Source organism: Somniosus microcephalus, chromosome 6, assembly GCF_052327205.1.
Source record: "Somniosus microcephalus isolate GS21.2 chromosome 6, FLI_Smic_1.0, whole genome shotgun sequence".
Lineage (NCBI taxonomy): Eukaryota > Metazoa > Chordata > Chondrichthyes > Squaliformes > Somniosidae > Somniosus > Somniosus microcephalus.
The window spans coordinates 12,011,622-12,027,788 of NC_140992.1; the positions used below are offsets into that span (position 1 = coordinate 12,011,622).

At 48.2% G+C, this 16,167-nt stretch overlaps 1 protein-coding gene and 1 long non-coding RNA gene across 2 annotated transcripts in view; one reads left to right on the forward strand and one right to left on the reverse strand.

Moving 5' to 3' along the window:
* The window catches only part of slc2a2 (solute carrier family 2 member 2), a 54,408-nt gene that overhangs the window by 27,660 nt on the left and 10,581 nt on the right, over nt 1-16,167 (forward strand). Inside the window, exons 7-8 of the mRNA XM_085989727.1 lie at nt 6,033-6,220; nt 14,650-14,754. Of these exons, the coding sequence (XP_085845853.1) occupies nt 6,033-6,220; nt 14,650-14,754 (293 nt within the window). The remainder of the gene's footprint in view (nt 1-6,032; nt 6,221-14,649; nt 14,755-16,167) is intronic.
* The window catches only part of LOC147115456 (uncharacterized), a 103,134-nt gene that overhangs the window by 8,715 nt on the left and 78,252 nt on the right, over nt 1-16,167 (reverse strand). The window lies entirely within an intron of this gene.

A 16,167-nucleotide genomic window follows, 5' to 3' on the forward strand; every position in this document is an offset into this window, starting at 1 on the left:
TGTGGGTCACTCAGTGTGTGTGTGTGTGTGTGCTGGTCTGTATGTGTGTGTGTCTGTGGGTCACTCAGTGTGTGTGTCTGTGTGTGTGCTGGTCTGTATGTGTGTGTGTCTGTGGGTCACTCAGTGTGTGTGTCTGTGTGTGTGCTGGTCTGTATGTGTGTGTGTCTGTGGGCCTGTGTGTGTGTGTATTTAAACACTTGTAAAGATCAATCAATGTGAACTGAGTTAGGTAAAAAGCCTTTCCTAATATGGAGCATTAATTGACACAGGACCGGAAGTGAATCTAACACTTACTAAATGAAAAGATTAATTAAGAGCGTTACCTCAGGGCGAGAACCCCACATTGTACAGACTCTGATTTCAGGAACTTCCTTTTGTAAGACCTCGGGTTGAGCTGCTTCCCTGTAAATCACAGAGCGGTGACCCAGGAGACTGCATTCCCTGACCTCACCCTGCCAGTGGAGTCCCCTTATGCAGCGAGCATCTCTGCTGCCTGAGTTTCCAGTACTTGTTTTCACCAGCTGCTGTTCTCCATGAGAACTGCTGACCCGTGAAGTTACCCGAAAAGACTGGATCCATATTAAAGAAAAGCTAGTTACACCAATCAGAAGCTCCGTCCCTCCTGAGGATTCCGTGCCAGATTCGACTATTCCGAGGCTCTCCCGGCTGTCCTCCCATCTTGCACGCTCCGTAAACTTCAGCTCTGCAAAGCTCTGCTACCCGAATCCTAACTTGCACCAAGTCTCGTTCACCCATCACCCCTATGCTCTCTGTCCCGCAACGCCTCAAGTTTAAAATTCTCATCCTCGTGTTCAAATCCCTCCGTGGCCTCGCCCCCTCCCTATCGCTGTAACCTCCCCCAGCCCCACAACCCTCCGAGATCTCTGCGCTCCTCCAATTCTGGCCTCTTGCGTATTCCTGATTTCCATCACTCCACCATTGGCGGCCGTGCCTTCAGCTACCTGGGCCCTAAGCTCTGGAATTCCCTCCCTAAACCTCTCCGCCTCGCTACCTCTCTCTCCTCCTTTAAGATGCTCTTTAAAAGCCACCTCACCTGTCCTAATATTTCATGTGGCTCGGTGTCAAATTCGGTCTGCTTTGCGTTCCTGTAAAGCACCTTGGGACGTTTTACTATGTAAAAGCTGCTATATAAATGCAAATCGTTGTTGTTGCTCAGAGCTGTGCATCCGTACCCGTACCGAGATTGTCCGCTCCTCTGCGTCTTCCCCTCTTGTTTTATAGTGTGATTCTATTGGAGGGGAGGGGGGGAGCGGAGGATGGGGGGGGCAGAGTGTGTGGGATTGCCCTCTGGCTCGGGTGTCATGCAGAGCAGGACGCTCCCAGTTACCATACCAGCTCGGTCAGTTGATGTTTGATGGGAGTGGAGGGGAGGGGAGGTAAGACAATCGGCCTCAGTGCCTTCTGCGATAGGGAGAGGGCAAATAAGCCAGGATTCCCACTCTTGATCACATTCCTGCTGGGAAGTGCATGGTGTAGGGGCATCAGGTGTGGGGGGAGGGGGGCGCTCGGTTTCAAATTCTGCCTGATTAACACTCCGGTGAAGCACCATGGGACGCTTTACTACATTAAAGAAGCTATATAACTACAAGTTGTTGTTGCTGTTACCCCCGATGTGATGCCCCAGACCTCCAGACCCATTTGAAGAGCGGTTACTTGGGTGAGGTCGCAGAGGGCTGCTGGCTCCCATGGAATTGTATGGCATCGCGTGTCAGCACCCTGGGGAGACAGGGAGGGGAGAATGTGGAGGAAGCAACTGGTTGGGGCAGCGGAGAGAAGACAGGAGGCCTTGAACACACAGAGAAACAGCTCAGGGCATCATCTGAACATTGATTAATGGCAATCAGCCCCCAACAATCTGTAAACGCAAATCGTTCTTCCACACAAGAGTTTTATTTTGCAACTTTAAATCTGGATTGGTGATGGTTCCCATGGCGATGACATGGATCCGGGTTGGGTGAGTACATTCAGGGTGCGTCACAGGACCGGGGCAGTGTTTGTGATTAGTCACTGGCACCTCTGACGAGCTGTGTTCTTAGCTCTGATTGGCAGAGAACAGGGGCTTGTCAAAGGCAGAGCAGAGGTGGGGCGAAAGAGTGTTTAATCTGGCACTTCTGTGCGTGTGGATGAATTTGTGAGTGTGTGTGTGTGTCTCTGTGTGTGCATCTTTGTGCTAACACACACTTGCTGTGATCAATCAACATGAACCCAGAGAGGTGCAAAGCCTTTTCTGATGGGGAGCATCAATTGAACCAGGGCTGAAAGTGAAAGCAGTACTTGTTAAATGAAAGAATTTACAGAAGGGTAAAATTAAAAGGATAAAATGCAATTAAAGAAAGAATGAACACTAGCATTTGCCACTGAAGCACTTTTGAAGTGCAGTCACTGTTGTAATATAGGCAAAGCAATTTGCACACAGCAAGGTCCCACACACACAAACTAATTAATCTGTTTTAGTGATGTTGGTTGAGGGATAAATATTGGCCCCAGGACACTGGGGAAAACTCCCCTGCTCTTCTTCGAAATAGTGCCATAGGATCTTTTACGTCCACCTGAGAGAGCAGACAGGGCCTTGGTTTAACACCTCATCCAAAAGACAACCCCTCTGACAGTGCAACACTCCCTCAGTACTGCACTGGGAATGTTAGCCTGAATTATATACTCAAGTCTCTACAGTGGGATGAGAAGGTTGTCCTATGAGGAGAGATTGAATAGATTGGGCCGATACTCTCTGGCGTTTAGAAGAATGAGAGGTGATCTCATTGAAACATAAAATTCTGAGGGGGATTGACAGGGTACACTGAGAGGTTATTTCCCCTGGCTGCAGAGTCTAGAACTAGGGGGCAGAGTCTCAGGATAAAGGGCTGGCCTTTTAAGACTGAGATGGGGAGGAATTTCTTCACTCAGAGGGTTGTGAATCTTTGAAAGAGCTGTGGATGATAGATATTTTGACTCTAGAGGAATCAATGGATATGGCAAGATCTGAGGATGGAGTTGAAGTCGAAGATCAGCCATAATCTTATTGAATGGCAGAGCAGACTCGAAGGGCCAAATGGCCTACTCCTGCTCCTATTTCTTATGTTCTTATGAAAGTGGAGTTGAGGTCGAAGATCAGCCGTGATCTTATTGAATGGCGAAGCAGGCTCGACAGGCCGTATGGCCTACTCCTGTTCCTAATTCTCATGTTCTCATGTTCTCATGAACCCACAACCTTCTGACTAAGAGGCAAGGAATGCTACCAACTGAGTGGAAGGATTTGCAGGTTGATTAACATGACATGAACACTTCCATGGCCATGAGCATTATTTAAATGGTGATAGATTGGGAAATGTTGATGTACAGAGGGACCTGGGTGTCCTTGTACACCAGTTACTGAAAGCAAACATGCAGGTGCAGCAAGCAGTTAGGAAGGCAAATGGTATGTTGGCCTTCATTGCAAGAGTACAGGAGCAAGGATGTCTTACTACAGTTATACAGGGCCTTGGTGAGACCACACCTGGAGTACTGTGTGCAGTTTTGGTCTCCTTACCTAAGAAAGGATATACTTGCCATAGAGGGAGTGCAGCGAAGGTTCACCAGACTGATTCCTGGGATGGCAGGACTGTCGTATGAGGAGAGATTGGGTCGACTAGGCCTGTATTCACTAGAGTTTAGAAGAATGAGAGCGGATCTCATTGAAACGTATAAAATTCTGACAGGGCTAGACAGACTGGATGCAGGGAGGATGTTTCCCCTGGCTGGGGGGTCTAGAACGAGGGGTCACAGTCTCAGGATATGGGGTCGGACATTTAGGACTGAGATGAGGAGAAATTTCTTCACTCAGAGGGTGGTGAACCTGTGGAATTCTCTACCACAGAAGGCTGTGGAGGCCAAGTCACTGAATATATTTAAGAAGGAGATAGATAGATTTCTAGACACAAAAGGCATCAAGGGGTATGGGGAGAGAGCGGGAATATGGTCTTGAGATAGAGGATCAGCCATGATCATATTGAATGGCGGAGCAGGCTCGAAGGGCCAAATCCTGCTCCTATTTTTCTATGTTTCTATGACAATCTTTTTCCAACTCATAGGGGGGTTAGGTCCTATACAGTGGGAGGGTTTTATGGGCTCAAGTATCCTGCTGGATGTTAACCCAGAATTCTGAGCTCTGTTCTTCACTCGTTGGGACTGTCTGGAGCAGGGATTGAAATCCAGGACCTTCTAACTCGGAGACAGCAATGGAACCACCGAGCTAAAGGCTTCCTCAAGTTTGTGGGTGTGTTGCATAAAATGTCACATATAATAACCTGTCTTTGATTGTCATAGATTTTGACTTAACTGCTCTGTACATCTGGCTTTTCCAGTTTGTAGTTATAAAAGAAAAGAGCATCACCTGGGGACAGATACACAGAATAGACTGAAATAAAAATAGAAAACACTGGAAATACTCAGCAGGTCAGGCAGTATCTGCGGAGAGAGAAACAGAGCTAACGTTTCAGGTCGATGACCTTTTGTCAGAACTCAATATAACATACTTTAGCTTTGCATGACGCAAATTGCATGGTTTTCTTTTACTAAAAGGAATCACATGATGGGAAGAAAACCCACAGGTGCAGTTGGGAGTACAGAGTTTTGGCAGCATGGACATGGTGTTGATGCACCTCCGTCTTGTGCAAACCCCCTTTCTGGATTCCTTAGGGGAAAAATTTGGTTGCTTTGCACCTCCCGTTAGTGCCGCAGAAGGCATGGGCGGCGGTAATCTGTAGCGCCCCACGGCGATGACGTCATCGGCGTGCACAGCGCTCCGCTCAAGCCCCGGCCGCGATCTTTGGGAGCGCCCCCTGACTTACCGCCGGACGCTATGTCCGATGGGGTCAGGTGGGCCTACCTGCGGCCGGGGAGGCGCTATTTAAAGGTGAGGTGCGGGGCGGTCATTTTTATTGCTGGCCGCCTGCCAGCGCCTGCCTGCACTCCTGTCCCCGGCCTCCTGACCCACCCCGCCCGCGGAGCGCTGGCTGCGCTCCAAGAGCCCAGCACTTCTCTTGAGTGCCAGGCTCTTTTGCCAGCACTCCTGTTCCCCGGGGGCCCAGCTGGGCCCCGGGTTGCGCTGCGCAAGGCCCCTCCCCTTTAAGAAGGGGAGGAAGGCCTGCAATGTGCCGCAGCGCCGTATCGCCGCGATATTCCCTCGCAGCGGCCCAAGAGAGATGCGAGGTGCTTCCAGTAGCACTCCGCTTCCCTCTTGGGGCGCTACCACTCAATTTCCGTCACGGGGGCGCTAATTTTTCCGGGGCGCTAAAAGTAGCACCACGGTGAAGTTATCGCCCCCACTCAATTTTTAGCCCCTTGAACTTTTAAAATGCTTCACTTTTCCCTTTAGGAACATATTAAATCATTAAAATATACAAAGCGGTTATAAAATGGAATCGGAGTTCTGAGTGGGGTGGAAGTCCTTGAGCCCCAAATCTTAAAAGAAAGAATTTGCATTTCTGTAGCGTTTCTCGACCTCAGGACGCCCCAAAGGGCTTTGCAGCTAATGAAGTACTTTTGAAGTGCAATCACTGCTGTAATGTAGGAAAACGCGGCACTCAGTATGCGCACAGCAAGCTCCCACAAACAACAATGCGATAAATGACCAGATAATCTGCTTCAGTGATGTTGGTGGAGGAATAAATACTAGCCAGGACACCGGGGAGAACTCCCCCTGCTCTTCTACGAATAATGTCACTCTCGCCTCTGAGTCAGAAGGTAATGGGATCAAGTCCCACGAAGAGACTTGAGCACAAAATCCCGGCTGACTCGCCTAGTGCCAGTACCGAGGGAGCCCTGCACTGCTGGAGGTGCCGTCTTTTGGATGAGACGTTAAACCGAGGCCCCGTCTGCCCTCTCAGGTGGATGTAAAGGATCCCACGGCACTTTGCGAAGAAGAGCAGGGGAGTTCTCCCAGTTTTGTAACCAATATTTTTTAGTCTGCAAGGTCTTTCTTTCACCTGTACTGATCTTGGTGAGGAAGTCATGTGGCTGTTTGCTTGTGGCAGGTTTGGAAAGACTCCTGGGGATATCCGACACTGACAAGCACATTGCGGAGATGAGGAAGGAGAAGGAGGACATCCAGAAAGAGCAGAAGGTGTCCGTGATGCAGTTGTTCCGCTCTTCCAGCTATCGACAGCCCATCATTGTTGCCTTGATGCTGCACATGTCCCAGCAATTCTCTGGGATCAACGCGGTGAGTGCCAACAACGTAACAATTAGTGAATGATAGCTCATCAATTTCAGGCATCCAGTGTCCCATCAAACACTCCCAGGGCAGGTACAGCACGGGTTAGATACAGAATAAAGCTCCCTCTACACTGTCCCATCAAACACTCCCAGGGCAGGTACAGCATGAGTTAGATACAGAGTAAAGCTCCCTCTACACTGTCCCATCAAACACTCCCAGGGCAGGTACAGCATGGGTTAGATACAGAGTAAAGCTCCCTCTACACTGTCCCATCAAACACTCCCAGGGCAGGTACAGCACAGGTTAGATACAGAGTAAAGCTCCCTCTACACTGTCCCATCAAACACTCCCAGGGCAGGTACAGCATGGGTTAGATACAGAGTAAAGCTCCCTCTACACTGCCCCATCAAACACTCCCAGGGCAGGTACAGCACGGGTTAGATACAGAGTAAAGCTCCCTCTACACTGTCCCATCAAACACTCCCAGGGCAGGTACAGCACGGGTTAGATACAGAGTAAAGCTCCCTCTACACTGTCCCATCAAACACTCCCAGGGCAGGTACAGCACGGGTTAGATACAGAGTAAAGCTCCCTCTACGCTGTCCCATCAAACACTCCCAAGGCAGGTACAGCACGGGTTAGATACAGAGTAAAGCACCCTCTACACTTTCCCATCAAACACTCCCAGGGCAGGTACAGCACGGATTAGATACAGAGTAAAGCTCCCTCTACACTGTCCCATCAAACACTCCCAGGGCAGGTACAGCACGGGTTAGATACAGAGTAAAGCTCCCTCTACACTGTCCCATCAAACACTCCCAGGGCAGGTACAGCACGGGTTAGAGACAGAGTAAAGCACCCTGTACACTTTCCCCATCAAACACTCCCAGGGCAGGTACAGCACGGGTTAGATACAGAGTAAAGCTCCCTCTACACTGTCCCATCAAACACTCCCAGTGCAGGTACAGCATGGGTTAGATACAGAGTAAAGCTCCCTCTACACTGTCCCATCAAACACTCCCAGGGCAATACAGCACGGGTTAGATACAGAGTAAAGCCCCCTCTACACTGTCCCATCAAACACTCCCAGGGCAATACAGCACGGGTTAGATACAGAGTAAAGCCCCCTCTACACTGTCCCCATCAAACACTCCCATTTATTGCCCATCTCTAGATAAGAGACCTTGCTAGGCCACTTCAGAGGGCATTAACTGCGGGTATTCTGCAGCGAGTGTCTCACCTCCTGACTCCCCAAAGACTTTCCAATATCTACAAGGCACAAGTCAGGAGTGTGATGGAATACTCTCCACTTGCCTGGATGAGTGCAGCTCCAACACTCAAGAAGTTCGACACCATCCAGGGCAAAGCAGGCCGCTTGATGGGCACCCCATCCACCACGTTAAACATTCACTCCCTCCACCACCGGTGTACCGTGGCCGCAGTGTATACCATCTACAAGATGCACTGCAGCAACTCGCCAAGGCTTCTACGACAGCGCCTCCCACACCCGCGACCTCTACTACCTAGAAGGACAAGGGCAGCAGGCGTATGGGAACACCACCACCTGCAAGTTCCCCTCCAAGTCAGAAACCATCCTGACTTGGAAATATATCGCTGTTCCTTCATTGTCGCTGGTTCAAAATCCTGGAACTTCCTAACAGCTTTGTGGGAGTACCTTCACCACATGGACTGCTGCAGTTCAAGAAGGTGCCTCACCACCACCTTCTCAAGTGCAATTAGGGATGGGCACATCACATGAATGAAAAAATAAAATTAACATTGGCTAGAGCCACATTTGGGCCCAGACAGGGTAAGGATGACAGGGTTCATTCCCTGAAGGACATTAGTGAACCAATTGGGTTTTCATGACAATCCAACAGCTTCATGGTCACTTTTAACGACACCAGCTTTTTATTTCTAGATTTTCTTTTGAATTTGAATTTAAATTCAAAGCCCAAAATGGCATTTGAAGTTACATATCTCTAGATTACTCGTTCAGTAGCATAACCACTGCACTCCCGTACCCCTCTAGATTACTAGTCCAGTAATATAACCACTCCACTCCCGTACCCCTCTAGATTACTAGTCCAGTAATATAACCACTCCACTCCCGTACCCCTCTAGATTACTAGTGCAGTAACATAACCACAGGCTTTAAACTAATGAAGGTGGGGTGGGAGGATTCAGGAAAGAGTAAATTTAAAAGAGAAATGTCGAGGCTCTAGATGCAAAAAACCTCCCGGAAATAGTGGAGAACCAAGGGTCTAGCAAGAATGAGGAACTGAAAGAAATTCGTATTAGTAAAAAAATAGTACTGGAGAAATTAATGGGACTGAAAGCCGATAAATCCCCTGGACCTGATGGTCTCCATCCTAGGGTTTTGAAAGAGGTGGCTATAGAGAGAGTGGATGCATTGGGTGTCATTATCCAAAATTCCATAGATTCTAGAATGATTCCCGCGGATTGGAAGGTAGAAAATGTGACCCCACTATTTAAGAAAGGAGGGAGAGAGAAAACGGGGAACTACAGACCAGTTAGCCTGACATCGGTAGTAGGGAAAATGCTAGAATCTATTATTAAAGACGTGGTAACAGGGCACTTAGACAATAATAATAGGATTGGGCAGAGTCAACACGGATTTATGAAAGGGAAATTGGGTTTGACAAATCTGTTAGAGTTTTTTGTGGTTGTAACTAGCAGAATAGATAAGGGGGAAACCAGTGGATGTGGTGTATCTGGATTTTCAGAAGGCATTTGATAAGATGCCACACAAGAGGTTATTAAACAAAATTAGGGCTCATGGGTAATATACTAGCATGGATTGAGGATTGGTTAACGGACAGAAAACAGAGAGTAGGAATAAATGGGTCATTTTCGGGTTGGCAGGCTGTAACTAGTGGGGTACCACAAGGATCAGTGCTTGGGCCTCAGCTATTCACAATCTACATCAATGATTTGGATGAGGGGACCAAATATAACATATCCTAGTTTGTTGATGATACAAAGCTGGGTGGGAATGTAAGTTGTGAGGAGGATGCAAAGAGGTTTCAAGGGGATATAGACAAGCTAAGTGAATGGGCAAGAACATGGCAAATGGAATATAATGTGGAGAAATGTGAAGTTATCCACTTTGGTAGGAAAAATAGAAAAGCAGAGTATTTTTTAAATGCTGAGAGACTGGGAAATGTTGGTGTTCAGAGGGACCTGGGTGTCCTTGTACATGAATCACTGAAAGTTAACATGCAGGTACAGCAAGCAATTAGGAAACAAGTATGTTGACCTTTATTACAAGAGGATTTGAGTATAAGAGTAAAGACATCTTACTGCAATTATATAGGGCCCTGGTGAGACCACACCTGGAGTATTGTGTACAGTTTTGGGGCGTGAAATTCGCGGGGTGCTTTTAACTTTTTGAAAAGTTAGCGCCCAGCAAAATCCATTGTAAAATGTTGCAAAATTGGGCGTTTCACCCCAGGAGTGAAGCGGGGCGGTAAATGAGGCGCTAATATTCTCAGTGGAGCGCTGCAGGGGCACTATTGCCAGAGCGCTACCCAATTTCAGCTGACTTGCATTCAGCAATCAGCCATCAAGCCTTGACTCGAGCTTATTCCAGCTCTTAAAGGGGAGGTCATTTCAAGCTGCAGCTGCTCATTATCAGTATTGCTGCACTTGAGTGCGAGCTCTCAGTTACTGAGACAGCTTTGTGCCATGGCTGCTGCAAGGGAGAGGGAGAGGGAGAGGGCTACTGGATTCAGCGATGTGAATTGGATATGTTCAGCAGCTTGTCTGACAATTTCTCAGCAGAGTTATGGCCGACAAAAAATATCCCCAAAATGGCGCCTTTAAATAGCGCGCGCGGAGCCGACTCCCGACTGCAACTCGACAGCTGATGTTGTCGTTGTTAGCAGCAGGCAGTAAGTGAGGGGGTGCAGCCGACTTTTGCATCCGGGGCGCTAACGGAGTGCTGCGCACGGCGATGACGTCATCATCGCAGGGTGCGGCCGAGCAGGACAGTACCTACTCTTAGGGCCTCCGCAAAAACCCAGCCCAATTTAGCGTTGGGCGCTAATATCGCCGTGCCCAGGCGAACACCCATTTGCGCCCCATTAGCGCCCCATGGAGGTGCTAACGGCAGGCACAAAGCAGCCGAATTTCACGCCCTTGGTCTCCTTACCGAAGGAAGGATATACTTGCCATAGAGGGAGTGCAATGAAGGTTCACCAGACTGGTTCTTGGGATCAGGGGATTGTCCTATGAGGAGAGATTGAATAGACTAGGCCTATATTCTCTAGAGTTTAGAAGAATGAGAGGTGATCTCATTGAAACATACAAAATTGTTACAGGGCTTGACAGGGGAGATGCAGGGAGGATGTTTCCCCTGGCTGAGGAGTCTAGAACCAGGGGTCACAGTCTCAGAATAAGGTGCCGGGCATTTAGGACTGAGATGAGGAGAAATTTCTTCACTCAGAGGGTGGTGAATCTTTGGAATTCTCTACCCCAGAGGGCTGTGGAGGCTCAGTCGTTGAGTATATTCAAGACAAAGATCGATAGATTTTTGGATATTAAGGGAATCAAGGGATATGGGGATAGTGCAGGAAAGTGGCGATGAGGTAGAAGATCAGCCATGATCCTATTGAATGGCAGAGCAGGCCCGAGGGGCTAAATGGCCGACTCCTGTTCCTATTTCTTATGACCACTACACTCACCTTACCCCGCTGGATTACCAGACCTGTAACATAATCACTACACTACTGTATCCCTCTGGAGTAACATAACCACTACATTACTGTACTCATTAGTCCTGCTTTGGTCAGTACTTGGACAAAGGATGCAATACTCAGCCTTAAAGTGTCAGTAGCTTTCATCTGGCTGCTGATCGCTGTCAACCATAACAGTTTGTACCAACAGACTGGTGCTACCTCTCGTTTGTTTTGCAACATAACTCACCTGTATATCTGAAGCATTAATCAGTGAGTGCTGCTGTGCCTGAGTTAGTATAGTGTTGGAAGCGTGCCTGACAGTCTGCTAATTCAGCAACTAGCCTGGGTCACTGAGGCTGCAGCACATTTTACACTGGAGATTTCCATATGACGTTTTTAACCCTTGGACTGCTGGGCAGTTCCAGGGAAATGCGTGTCTCCCTGGCCCAGTTTTTTGTAAGCTTTCAGCTCAGAGAATGACATAGAATGTACCACACAGAATCGGGCCATTCGGCCCAAATGATCTATGCTGGTTTCTATGCTCCTGACGATCCTCCTCCCACCTTACTGACCCTACGGGCAGGATTTTCATTGGGCCATGGAGGCGGGATTGGAGGCGTGTGGGGAGTTAAAATCCCGAAATCGGGGGGGCACGAACCCATCCCGCCCCCAACCCGCCTCCATGCCAGTTTCAAAGGAGGCGGGTACCCGCCCCGCACTGGGACCCGCCTCCCCGAGGCGGGAAGGGGATTAGTGCCAATTAACTGCCTGTTAACAGGTAGTTAACAGGCAGTTTTTAGTCTAATCCCTACTTTTACTGTTGAAGTGTGGGATTCCCGACGGCTCCAAACCACGCCAAGTTAGCGAGGCGGGCCGTCGGGATGAAGGGCTTGGAGGGGTCGAGATGTCTGGTGTTCAGGTGAGTGATGGGTGCATGAGTGCAAAGGTAAGTGTGTTTCGTGTGTGTAAAGTGTTTAAAGAAGTTTTACATACCTTTACTTACCTTTACAGCCTTCCTTCCTTCAGGTCTCGGGAGTCCCTCATCTCACCGGCACAGAAAGCAGAATGGCCGCGAGCTGTCAAAAATTGCAGCATTCAGCTTTCTGTTCTGGAGAGATCTCTAAATCATCCTGAGAGGAAGGAATTAACTTGGAGTACAGATTGTCAGTGTTTGACAGCTTCAAACAGCTGTGAAACGCTGATATTTCATCTGTCAAAAGGCCTTGACAGATGAAATATCAATCTGTGGTGTCACCTGTTGCCGGGTGGCCCTTAATTGGCCTGCTGAGCCCGCTGGGCGGGCTCAACAAGGTCAATCAAGTCAAGATCGCGTGGGTTGGCTAGAACTTGATGGAGGCGGGACTACAACCCCGAAAGTTGTAGTCCTGCCTCCTACCTGACTCCTGAATGAAAATCCAGCCCTACGTGTCAGCTGTGGCTCAGTGGGTAGCACTCTCACCTCTGAGTCAAAAGGTTGTGGGTTTGAGTCCCACTCCAGAGACTGGAGCACAAATAGCTCAGCTGACAGTCCAGTGCAGTGCTGAGGGAGCGCTTCACTGTCAGAGGTGCCGTTTTTCGGATGAGACGTTAAACCGAGGTCCCATCTGCACTCTCAGGTGGATATAAAAGATCCCATGGCCACAATTTCGAAGAAGAGCAGGGGAGTTATCCTTGGTGTCCTGGCCAATATTTATCCCACAATCAACATTAAAAAAACAGATTATCTGGTCACTATCATATTGCTGTTTGTGGGAGCTTGCTGTGTGCAAATTGGCTGCCGCGTTTCCTACATTACAACAGTGACTACTCTCCAAAAAAGTACTTCATTGGCTGTGAAGCACTTTGGGACGTCCGGTGGTCGTGAAAGGCGCGATATAAAGTGCAAGTCTTTTTTCTTTCTTTTACTTCATCTCACTCTATCAGCATATCCTTCTATTCCTTTCTCCCTCGTGTGTTTATCTAGCTTCCCCTTAAATGCATTTATGTTATTCGCCTCAACCACCCCATGTGGTAGCGAGTTCCACACTCTCACCACTCTCTGGGTAAAGAAGTTTCTCCGGAATTCCTTCTTGGATTTACTAGTGACTCGTTGTAAGTCTACAAGTTTACAATCAGAAAAGGACATTTGTTCCAGCGAACCAGCTTCTTCCAGTTCATGCGTGACTCTTCCATCATGGGCTCCCCTTACCCTTACCCCAGATCTCTATAATCACTTCCTAGCCTCGCGAAAATCAAACAGATCTATTAATGGGGGTGAAATTGGTTTTCAGCGGTAAGTCAAAATGGGCGATAGCAATGAGAAAAAAAATGGCTGGGATGTAAAACAGGCTGGCGATTCGCTATCGCCCATTTTGCACTTTCAGATATTCGTGACCAAATATTACCCAACTCTTTTTTGAATTGTAGTCACTGTTGTAATGTAAGAAACATGGCAGCCAATTTGCGCACAGCAAGCTCCCACAAACAGCAGTGAGATAATGGCCAGATAACCTTTTATAGTGATGTTGGTTGAGGGATAAATAGTGGCCAGGACACCGGGGAGAACTCCCCTGGCTCTTCTTTGAAATAATGTTGTGGGATCTTCTACGTCCACCTGAGAGGGCAGACGGGTCCTCATCCAAAAGACTGCACCTCGTCAGTGCGGCATTCCCTCAGTACTGGCACTGGCGTGTCAGCCTGGATGATGTGCTCAAGTCTCTGGAGTGGGGCTTGAAACCACAACCCTGTGACTCAGAGGCAAGAGTGCTACTCACTGAGCCAGGGTTGACTCATTCAAGCTCGGTGGCATTGAAATAAGCAGTAATGTGACCTTACTGAAGTTACTCAAGTGTCAGAAGTTTCTTCATTACTGTAATATTGCCTAAAGTTAACAATTTCAATTAAAAATACCACTTTACTTTTGCTCACCACATCACCCCCATTCCCCTTTCTCTCTCTCATTCTCTCTTCCTTCACTCTCTTCTCCCTTCTCTGTCTACTTTAGATTCATTTTCAACTTTAATTTGACTTCCATTCCACCCAATCAATCTTTCCTGGTCAAATCTTTAACCCAATCACTTTGCTCAAATTTTTCTTTCCTCCAGCTTCCATTTTGGGTCAACTTTAAAAAAGAACGGGCTTCTTGCTTGGGTGGCTGAAACCAATCAAAAGCCAGAAGAGTGAAGGTTGACCTGGTTAGATAGGAGCAAGTTAATCTCTGGCACATTGTTATATATTATTAGTACCTTACCATAGCCCTGTCAAAGCTGAGATAACCCCCATCCCGTAACATTCTGAAAAGAATCAGAGGGGGAGATGAGAATTTCTTTTACGCAGCGAGTTGTTGTGGTCTGGAACGCGCTGCCTGAAAGGGTGGAGGAAGCAAATTCAGTAGTAACTTTCAAAAGAAAATTGGATAAATACTTGAAAAGGAAAAATTTGCAGGGCTATGGGGAAGGAGCAGGGGGAGAGTGGGACTAATTGGATCGCTCTTTCAAAGAGCCGGCACAGGCAGGATGGGCCGAATGGCCCAATCTGTGCTGTAAGATTCTCTGATTCTTGCCTCACTTCACTCTCCAGTGAGTGAGTCCAAGAGAAAGGACCTTAGAGTGTGATCCTAAGCCGAGAGGGCAGGAGATCATAGTCTCATCCCATGAGGCTCCTGCTGGATGTGGTGGCTGTTTCCATACCCACAGTTTGCTACAGTATCAGTGTCTCTTGTATTTTGTTATAATTCTCTATTCTTATTCCCTCTAGATCTTTTACTATTCCACAGCTATTTTTAGCCAGGCTGGTATTTCGCACCCAGTGTACGCCACGATCGGAGTGGGAGTGGTCAATATTATCTTCACCGTGGCCTCCGTAAGTAATCAAGAAAACATGTTTTTATGGGATCCTTCCCCGTGAATAAAAGAAAGACTTGCATTTCTATAGCTCCTTATCACGACCTCAGGATGTCTCAAAGCGCTTCACAGCCAGTGAAGTACTTTTGAAGTGTAGTCACTGTTGTAATGTCGGAAACGTGGCTGCCAATTTGCGCACAGCAAGCTCCCACAAACAGCAGTGGGATAGATGACTAGTTAATCTGTTGTTGGTTGAGGGATAAATATTGGCCAGGAGACCCCCTCTCCACTTCTTCCAATAGTGCCAATGGGATCTTTCACGTCCACCTGAGAGGACAGACGGGGCCTCGGTTTAATGTCTCATCCAAAAGACAGCACCGCCGATAGAGCAGCAGTTCCTCAGTACTGCACTGGGAGTGTCAGCCTAGATTATGTGCTTCAATGAGGCTTGAACCCACAACCTTCTGTCTCAGAGGCATGAATGCTACCCACTGAGCCAACACTGACACTTGTAATGCAGGAAACACTCCCAAAAGGCTCATGTGGGTACATGCACAGACCAGCCGAGTCCCAGGTTTCATTGTTAGTCTGTGCTGAGCTGGCTGTTCTCAGCGGGAGCAGTTTAGGCGATCTACAGATGGGAGAAGGGGAAGTGCAATGAGACCTGGGCGTCCTTGTGCACCAGTCGCTGAAAGTAAGCATGCAGGTGCAGCAGGCGGTTAAGAAGGGAAATGGTATGTTGGCCTTCGTAGCGAGAGGGTTTGAGTACAGGAACAAGGATGTCTTGCTGCAGTTGTACAGGGCCTTGGTGAGACCACATCTTGAGTATTGTGTGCAGTTTTGGTCGCCTTATCTGAGGAAGGATGTTCTTGCCATGATGGAGTGCAGCGAAGATTCACCAGGCTGATACCTGGGATGGCAGGAATGACATATGAGGAGAGATTGGGTCGATTGGGCTTGTACTCGCTGGAGTTTAGAAGAATGAGAGGGGATCTCATCGAAACTTATAAAATTCTAACAGGACTAGACAGACTAGATGCTGGAAGGATGTTCCCGATGGTCGGGGTGTCCAGAACCAGGGGTCACAGTCTAAGGATAAGGGGTAAGCCATTTAGGACAGAGATGAGGAGGAATTTCTTCACCCTGTGAAATTCTCTACCAAAGAAGGCAGTAGAGGCCAATTCATTAAATATATTCAAGAAGGAGTTGGATATATTTCTTAAGGCTAAGGGGATCAAGGGATATGGGGAGAAAGCAGGGACAGGGTACTGAATTTGGATGATCAGCCATGATCTCATTGAATGGCGGAGCAGGCTCGAGGGGCCGAATGGCCTACTCCTGCTCCTATCTTCTATGTTTCTCAGTGGCCCTGGGAGGGGTGGGAGAAAAACTCAGCCAAGGTTCTTGCTGGTGACAGCTGATCAGAGACCCA